This window comes from Python bivittatus, unplaced genomic scaffold (assembly GCF_059951505.1).
Source record: "Python bivittatus isolate LINGU-HERP-01145 unplaced genomic scaffold, Pbiv_v1 ctg000700_np1212, whole genome shotgun sequence".
Taxonomy (NCBI): domain Eukaryota; kingdom Metazoa; phylum Chordata; class Lepidosauria; order Squamata; family Pythonidae; genus Python; species Python bivittatus.
The window spans coordinates 39,667,915-39,677,555 of record NW_028277098.1 but is presented as its reverse complement, the minus strand read 5'-3'; the positions used below and the strand labels follow the sequence as shown (position 1 = coordinate 39,677,555).

At 40.8% G+C, this 9,641-nt stretch overlaps 1 protein-coding gene across 2 annotated transcripts in view; it reads left to right on the top strand.

Moving 5' to 3' along the window:
• Positions 1-765: 765 nt before the first annotated feature.
• The window catches only part of PATJ (PATJ crumbs cell polarity complex component), a 154,657-nt gene continuing 145,781 nt past the window's right edge, over positions 766-9,641 (top strand). The window contains exons 1-5 of one of the 2 annotated variants that reach the window (XM_088154302.1): positions 766-1,071; positions 2,933-3,044; positions 4,062-4,116; positions 4,217-4,383; positions 6,997-7,179. In XM_088154302.1, coding sequence (XP_088010428.1) covers positions 4,095-4,116; positions 4,217-4,383; positions 6,997-7,179 — 372 coding nt within the window. In that variant the 5' untranslated portion in view covers positions 766-1,071; positions 2,933-3,044; positions 4,062-4,094. Of the gene's footprint in view, positions 1,124-2,932; positions 3,045-4,061; positions 4,117-4,216; positions 4,384-6,996; positions 7,180-9,641 lie in introns of both variants that reach the window. The other variant, XM_088154301.1, reaches the window with a different exon arrangement.

Sequence of the window (9,641 nt, the reverse complement as noted above, 5' to 3'; positions counted from 1 at the left end):
TTTTGTTACTTTCATTTCTTGCTTTTCAGGAGAGCCTTTCATGGCATTTAAATACTGGGTATTGGCAGAGCTCATTCCCATATGGTTCCAGCTATGTTCTTATCTTACAAAACATATTCTACAGCAAATATACTGATTGGGTTCCCATGCTATATTAAGCCAAAATGTGGTTTGTTTGGTTTTTTCCTTAGCACGATGTATGAACCCATCCACTGTATCATTGTCTGAATATAAGTTTCATGTAATCTTCCACATCCTGTTGCTATTAAAACGGAGACTGCAACTCCAGTAACAATCAATATTCTTGTTTATTGAAACTTCATAATGTAAAGAAAATGACAACTGCATGATCTCAATGGAAAATTCAGATGTATTGATTCAACGCTCCTAAACCCATCCAGTTTGCTTATCACCTCCACCATATCAGCGACCCCTGCTTCTCGCCAGGCAGCTGATCGCTCTCCTCTTCCATCCTTAGTCTGGCGGTGCCTGGCTTCATTTGCACTTGTGACATAGGAAATTTGATCTCACCCAAAGACTGACTAATCACTGTCAGTTATTAATGAAGTAGATCTATGTCATGAATAATTAGACCCATGTGATGTTTAAATTTCTATCTATTATTATGCATTTACGCCTAACGAAAGTCTATGGAGTCAAAGCCTCTGCCCTTTGATTGTCCCCAATACCTACGTTTCCACGACACAACCCATTGTCACCTAGCCCCTCCTGCACTCGTGGCCAATTTCTCCCGTCCACTGTGTCTAATTCCTCTTCCACGGGCCATCATTTCTCTTTCACCTGGACTCTGCCCTTCTCCGTATTCCTAGGACAGGCGAAAGACGGATCCGAGCCTTCTGGCACGAACCAAACCCATCGGCGTCACGGGGACTCATCAACTCCACGATATCGGCGACCCCTGCTTCTCGCAGCTGATCTCTCGCCTCTTCCATCCTTATTCTGGCGGTGCCTGGCTTCATTTCCTTTAGCGCCGAGCGGCTCCCCCTCGCTGTCGGCTTCCTGTGTTGCAAGGAGAGGTGCGGGTAAAACTAAACTCCCGCTTCCGCCCAGGTAAGAACAAGCGAGGACTGCAAAGCGGCAGGTCTCGCCCCCCGCCGATCAGGTAAGGAGTCCTTCCGAACCAGAGGCGCTGCCGGCGACCCTCCTGGCTCCGGGAAGCCACAGTGCCCCTGTAGGGGGAAGGAGAAGCAGCGGGCTGCCGCTGGAAGGTCCATCAGTCTGGCTTTTGCGTTACGCCCGCCGCCCACTTCCTGAACGCTTGAAGCGTAATCGAAAATACTTCGGGAAGACTTGTTGCGCTTCGGGTGGGCGGGTTTGCTGAGCTTTAAACCTCTGCGGTGGGGGTGCCTCTCCCTTCCCGCGGTAGTTTTTTGTTTCAGATGTTCAGAGCTACATCTGTGAAGATCCCGATGCTAATTTCCCCGATATATTAGGGTTTCCCTGCTGGACTTCCTCGTTTGGCTCTGCCTGACTGCTGACCGTGGAAAGGGGCCGCTTGTTTTGAAAGTCGCCCGGTCTCAAGCCTGAGCAAACAGCTTAAAGCCGCGGCTAGTGCAAAGTACAGGCGTGACAAGATATTTTCAGCTTGGCCGTTAACGTTAGCACCAGCGTGGTGGTTGTGCATTCAGGCAGCTGCCAAGGACCCAACAGTGCTGACCTTTGATTGGTGTTGGACCTCTGCCTGCTTGTGTAGCCTTTCCTTGTTGGTAACTGGGCTCAGGGAATAAACCCAAGAGGTGAAAGTAAGCAGAGGAAGCTACTCTCTCAGGGATCCATACTGATCCTCGACCAGCTGTTTCTGGACTACAAAACCCACCATCAGTGACAGAGAACCTCCTGGGAACTGTTCAGTCCCTCACAGCTAGTATTCTGTATCGGGAATCCTCAGTTCTGTGTCCTTCAATTCCCAGAATTCTCAACAAAGGCTATGCTGGCTGTTGAATTCTGGAATCTGAAGTTCATACACGTCTGGAGGACTCCAAACTTGGGAATGCACAACAGCAAACAAGGGAATACTGTTGTAAAGAGCCTCTGCCTTCTCCATTTGCTCCGCTTTTTTATGGGGGAGAGGTCAAGGAGAATTTGACCAGGTAGGGCTGCTTGGAAAATGTGATGGCATAAGTCAGATGAAGCCATGGTTACTTTTGTAAAAGTAACTCTGGCTCATTAAGTGTAAGTTTTTACGTGCTGAACCGAAAGTGCAACTAGCATATGGAAGAAAAAAGGAATGGAAGGTGTGCCTTTTAGGATGCCATTCTTTTTTTCAGTTTGGAAATTAAGTACAGTACTAGATTTAGGCAATGTTATTAAGAAGTCAGTATTGAAATAGGTTTGCTTCAGAGTGCATTTTTAACTCCCAGTCTAAAATTCACAAATAAAGCAAAATTTCAATATTATTTCTAAAAAATAAAAGGGGGATTCTTTCAAACTTCTATTTAAATCTGGATATATTTAGACAAGTAACATATAGTTATCCAAGAGGGTTCATTGTGGTATCTGTTGCATAAGAACGCTTCAAAATAGAGGAGAGCTTAGATGGTGATTGATATAATATTCTAGAATTTTCAGTTTCTCTTGTTGGGTAATGCAGGTTGAATTTGCATCTAAGAATTTGCCTAATCCCAACAGCAGGGCTGGAGAGAACACTTTTGTAATTCTAGTGTCACTCTATGCCTAAGGAATCCCAGTGAGTTCGCAAGCACAGTCAGGTTTTAAAAAGCCTGTCATGCAAATGTATCTATTAATACATAGAAGGCCCAGTCCAGAGGAAGAAACTTGAGACTGTGATGTAATAAAATGCATACCTATCCAGGGAGTAAACTCAGTAAAGTTTCTGAATAGGCATACTTATAATCATCTGCAAATACCATTAAATAAACACAGTGTGAGTTATTTAACTTCTATTCCTTAGTTCTCACTGACGTCAGCCAATGTGATATGCCTGCCTGAAAGAAATTCTATTTGAAGTCTGTAGGATCATATTCTTAATTGGCACATGGTTGCAGCCTAAGGATTCTCATTTGGTGAGACTTTTTATTTTTTTACTGAATCTTGCATATGCTCAAAAAGTAAGCAGGATTGGGCCTGGGTTGGTACTGGAACTGTAAACTAGACTGGGAAGTTGAAAGAACATCTGGAAGAAGGTACATGGAGGTATCCATGAGATAGCCAGGAATTAAGCTAGACTTAAGAATGCTTTATCTTTTTAAGTATATATGAGATAGATACCTTTTCACTGTACAACAGAGCAAGGCCTTCCTAATTAGAAGAATGATGATCATGATCATCATCTTCATCTTAGGCTTATCAATAATTTAAATTACAATTCTAAATAATTCTATTAAACTGCTAGTTCACATATGAGGGCTTTTTTCCCTCTTTTAGCTCAGAGCGATGGAAAATATATCCACTATGGAATCCAAATCTTGATGTTGTTCTTTCTGACATTGTGCTAAGCAAAAAATGACATTACGGCTTAACATTATACATAAATGTAAATAGAAAATGGTGCTGAATTCATTGAGAATTAAATTCTCCAGTATAATCCTGAACTGATTTATTCAGATGTATCTGTAGTTGTATTTGCATTCAACATGGAAAGCCAGGGATAAAATACAACTTTTGTTAGCGTGGCTCCTGTTTATCTTGATATGCTTCTACTGGTAGTAGTGGACAGTTTATACATGTTACCAGACAGTATGTCTATGGAAGTAATATGAATTTAAATAACAGCAGGACAACATGATGGGAACTTGTGCCTTTTTGCATTGGGCTAGATTCCATCTCCAGGTGTAGCAGGACAGTATTTAAATAACAAGAGCAGCATTGCTCATTTTAGGCTGAAATGTTCTCTGGACACACTATAATACTTGTACACACATATCCTATACATACTGCGCTTTTTTGTGCATCCTTGAATGTAGCAACAATAAGTCTAAAAAGGTATGTGTGCATGTATGCGTGTGCTTGCCATTTATGTTCTTGAGAGTAAGATGTGTTGAAAACCAAAGCTTAATCTGCATCTTTATTCTAAAATTCAGGTCATATTGAGTCTGCGGTGCAGATAAACCAGGATGCCAGAAAATCCTATGGCGGGTAAGTGTCTTTCAAATAAGCTTATCATGTGGTTGAAATAATTCCAGTTGTCTTAAGTAATTTCTTAATGAATTGTTATGATGTTTGGGTGATCCAACAGATAAGCAGCAGGTCCTGAGGATTCTGGAGCGTCTACTAATGAAACTTCATGAGAAAGGAGATACTTCCCAGAGTGATAATCTGGCTTTTCTATACAACACTCTCAAGAATCCTTTATTCAATCACATGCTGACTCTTCAGCAGTCAATCAAGCAGCTAAAGGATCAAGTAAGTAATAAAAGAGAAAGGTCTGACTGATGCTGAATGGTTACGTTTGCAAGATATTTTTGAAATAGTGGTAATGTTTGTGGGAGGTATCAGGATCATACCAGGATGATTTTGCATCTTTTCTCCTTCCTGTAATTCATTATTTAGTATCATTATTGAATTAGTTGAAGTTGCACAAATATTGAACTCTCAAATGCAGGGTTCTGGGTTTCCAAAAGCTTTTCATCAGGCATGATGATTTAAAATCCAGATGGGGGAAGAAAAAAAAAAAGGGAGGGAGTTAATGGAATTGAAGTTCAGCAACATTCTGCTTTGTCCACCTCCCACTTTGTCTAGAGTTTCTCAACCTTAGCAACTTTAAGATGTATGGACTTTCACTCCCCAACATTCCCCAGCCAGCATAATTATGACCTATTAGGGGAATATACCATTCATGACAAATTTGACGTGTCAAATCGGAGTGATATTTGTGCATTACTTTTGTGTGAAAATATATCTTTATTGTATACTATTCTACATGGCAAAACTGAACACATCTAACAGTTAAAAAAAGTAATCAGTACCACTTTATTTAAAAAAATAGCACTAAGAATTGGGTCAGGGTTTATTTATTATATTTATATCCTGATTTTCCAATAAAGATCTCAGGGCATTTACATGATTCGTCTCCTTGATGACATTGATGTACATATTGCTGTGGGATAGGCTAGGTTTAAGACAATGATCAGCCGCAAATCAAATCAAATCAAAAATTTATTGATGGTCCAAGACCAAGCACAATAAAAAACCAGCATTTAATACAATAACTATAAAAGGGAATTTTAAGATTGCGAGAAAATCCTAAAGCAATTAGCAGCTAATAGCATGAAGGAGGAACCAGATGGTTTCTCACAGCTACAGTTATTGATAGGAATTCTGCAATCTTCTTAGAGATTTCTAAAGGGTGGTCACCCAGGAGAAGGGTAACAGCCTCCTGGTCACACTGGCAATTACAGTTATTAACAATTAAACTTGGTTGCCACTGGGTGTGCAATGGACATTTTAATAGTACATATGGAACAGATTCTACCTCCAAGTCTGAACAGAAACAAGTTTGGCTTTCATATGGGAAGCTAATATATCTGCCAGTTGTTGCCCTAATAGGTAGCATCCCAATTCAGGCCAAAGTTAATAGTCTCCTATGTGGAGCATATAAGATGTTATAGAACTATCTATAACAGCTGCCAATGAATTTTGGAGATATATTTATCTGGATCATCGCCAGTCTTTACCTGACATTCTCTAAACAAATTACATCCCTTCAGTTAATAGCTGAATTACGGAATGTATTTTGTCTGAACAGTCTACAATACAGACTGGTTTTGTGACTTCTGTGATAACTCCTGTGCAAATATGGGTTTAAAGTGAATTTTATTTGATTCAAAATTATATGATGCTTTTTATTTATAAGGGCTTATATTCCAACCTAGTAAGGAAGCTCTAGGAAGTAACATGTTATTAAAATATACGTAATTAAAGTTTAATTCCTCTAACAGTATCATTAACTGTTGATACACACTATTTCTAAAAAAAAAGTAATAAATCATTAGAGTGCCACTTTTCTTGTCAGTTTTCAAAAGCAAAGTGCCTAGATCTTGGGAGCCAAAAATGTCTCTGATATAAAGCGCAGAAAAGAAATGCTATCCAAGGTATACGTGAAGTTTCAGATTTTCTGTTAGATATTGGTTCTACCTTTTTTTTTTTTTTGCCTTTGAGTTAGTCTTGATTCTTGGTGGACAAGTACATGCAGTTTTCTTGGCAACATTTGCAGAAGTGGTTTGCCATTGCCGTCTTCCTATGGCTGAGAGAGAGTGACCCAAAAGCACCTACCTGCCTTCTGTGCTTAAGGCAGGATTAGAATTTATGGTCTCCCAGCTTCTAGTCCAATGGCCTTTTGTCCTAAAATGTGTGTTATGTGGAGCGGAGCAAAATGAAGAGGCACTGATTGTCACTTAAAATTGAAAGGGTTTTGTCGGTTATTGTGATTTTTTTCCCCCTGAAAATGAAGATGCAAATCACTGTGACCAATTATGTCCCTCTGAGAAAATATATACAGATAATCTGATTATTGTCTTATTGTTGTCTTATTATCTGATCAAATTGCGCCTTTTCCACAATTTGATTTGGCTGGATTATATAATTACAAAAAACAACAACCCTGAGTTGCAGAATATTTTGAAATACTTTATTCTTCCCTGAGTTCAAAAGTTCCTTTATGTAAGAAAATGAAGAACGCGAAATAACAGTAAGTAGAATGAATGAATCCTAAACTAAAATATAAGAAGTGCCAACTTATATTAACAATTCAGGATGATTATTTTTTGTCCACCTTGCTTTTAGCTGCAAAAGAATTCTCTTTTTTGGCATTCATATACTTGAGGTAAATAATAAGTACTTGGTGTATTGACATGTTCAGTTGCTGGCTGATTTACTAGTGTTCTAGAAGAGAATGTTGTTTTTCAAAATATAAACGGAGCTGCCATCTTACTTAAGCAGTACAGTACGCCCACTAGTGCTATTATTTTGTATGAAGTATTTAGAATCTGTGGTAATATCTTGCTTTGTTCTTCACAGCTTAGGTATATGCCTCCAGATCGTTCAGTGGATTTTGACTTTACTAGGCGAGGGTTGTTGGTGTTTGATGCTGACCCACACCCTGTTGTTAATGAGAACATCCAGAATGACAAGAGGATGGCTCCGCTGATTTCCAGATTCGAAGTGGATGAATTTAATTTGATAATCCAAAGGATGGCGAAGGTAAAGATGCAATGGTATATTATATAAAAGTTCCCTTTTTATTCCAAACCTCACGGTTACTAAAATCAATTTATGAATCGTGAATTACATTTTTAAACAAAAGTCTGCTGATACTTTATTCTGATTGCCTTCTTAGAATATACGAATGCAATGCTTCACAGATAATAGCAGCGATTGATAGAACAGCCTCCTGGCAACTCTTTAAAACACAGTAACCCTTTTGGTCTCAATATCTGGCAGTTATTGTCCTTGTGACTTGCTGGTCAACAGTTCCAAAAATATTCTCCCAGAATTTCTGCCTTTATTCTCAGAGTACTGGAATATTCTATAACAATGGCATGACGGACTTATGGGACCATCTTTTCCCAATTGTTTCTACCTATCCACCTGGTCCAACAGGAGAGACACATTTCAAGTGCCATTGGCTAAGGAGTAGCAGCTGGTGGGGCTCAGGAGGAGGGCCTTTTCTGCCATGGTGCCCACCCTGTGGAACACCATTCCATCTGAGATTAGGTTAGCGCCAACCCTGCTGTCCTTTCTTAAGACCCTAAAAATTTGGTTTGGGGCCTGGAGCCTCAGGAGTGTAATAGAGCCCATCTCTTGGCTTTGTTGATGCTTATTTTATGATGCTCGGCTGCTATGTGTTTTATTTTATATTATGTATTTTATTTGTTTTTTAATCTCTTTTATTGTATGCTGCCCAGAGTCACCTATGTGAGATGGACAGCTATATAAATCAAATAAATAATAAATAAAATGAACTTGAATCACTGCTGGTCTTTATGGCCAGGAAGACACAAAAGCCCCATGGTATCTGGAATGGTCACGCGTACTGTCTGCTACTTTGATGTATTGCGTGAGAAGGACTGAAAGGAAATTATGAAGACATTGTCTGTTGTCATGTTCTTTCCTGTGACTATTAACACTGATTGTGTAGGATCCTTGAACTGGAAGGTCTGTAATTGTCAGATGCAGATAATATTTCCTTTCAGTCCTTCAACAGATATGTTGCCATTTAACATGAAAAAAGCACTGTGGATAGTTAGATACAAGGCTGACATTAATAAAAAATGTGGTAAACAATCACCAGGTTCATATTATTGTACTGCTCCTTAATCTGAAGAGCCTTCTTGTAGCTTTTCAGACATAAAATTGCTGGCTTTACTTACATAAAACCTTGCATCCTTTTCTGCTTGAGAGGTCTTCTTTATACTTCTGCAGTTTTCTTCAATAAAAATGCCCTCTTTACTCTACCTGTGGTCTATACTAATCTCTAACAGAGCTTGCCAGAGATTCTACTGTGTTTCATGCCATGTACTTTAGCAGTGCCCAGTGGATGTTATGTGACCATAATTTCCTTTGTAGGGGGTTATGAGCTCAGTATTTGTGATGAGGTAAAGCCCTAGTTAAAAGAGAGAAAAAAAGGGTAATATCTCCCTCAAATCAGTCTGGTTTTCTGGTGACTACAACAGCATCTCCTTTTAGTTTTATTAGCAGCAATACAGAAATGGTTTGCCATAGACTGGGATTTTTAAAAAAACTTTCCAGTTTAACCTACAGCCTTGAGGTTTCCTGGTGATCTCCCATCCAAGTACTAATCAGGCCAGACCCTACCTAACTTTTGTAAAATGAGCCACGGTCAGCTTGGTCAGTGGTGCATTATACCACAGGCAAATTAGGCATTTGCCTAGGGCCCCCAAAAAGAGGGTCCTCAAAATCACATTTTTGGGCCTGCCCGCCAGTGGCCAGTGGCAGGGGAGACTCTTTCCTGCTCCACGTCTGGTAGCAAAACCTCAGAGTTTCTCCTGGAGATAGGTGGGGTGGGGGAATGGGGTGTCCTTTGCACACTCTCAGAGGTGGCAGGGGCCCAAGCGCTGTTTTGCAAAATATGCCGGGGGGGGGGCGGCGTTAAGCTGTAGAATGTGCACTTGCCTGACAAGGCCCCTTGGTGCTCTGCTCACGCTCAGAGGCAGGCTGGGCTTGGCCCCACCTCACCCACACCCTGCTGAGCTCCACCTGCCTGAGGATGCCCATCTCCCTCCCCAACAGGAACCGGCAAAAGAGCAGTCCTGGGCGGTGGTGGCAGTGAGAACAGCGGCAGCGGGTGTAGCTTTGGGACTGAGAAGGTGGGTGGTCAGGTGGGTGCCACTTGGGGGATCTGTGGAGGGCATTAGTTGAGGGCACCTGGGCCCAAGTTCAGCTCCCCCCTTTCTCATTGGCACTGGAACAGCCAGACCCCTTTTCCTCCTTGGGAAGTTAGGGGATGCCATGTGGGGCCAAGAGGGCAGGGGGAGTGTCATTTTTTTTTTTTGCATCAAAACTTTGGGGGACCCTAAATTTTATTTTGCCTAAGGCCCCATGAAGGCATAACGTGCCACTGAGCTTGGAGTTGCTGACTAACTGCTCAGTGAAAAATAGTATTTTGACATTGATTAAGGTTACTTACGCTACATGGGAATTTA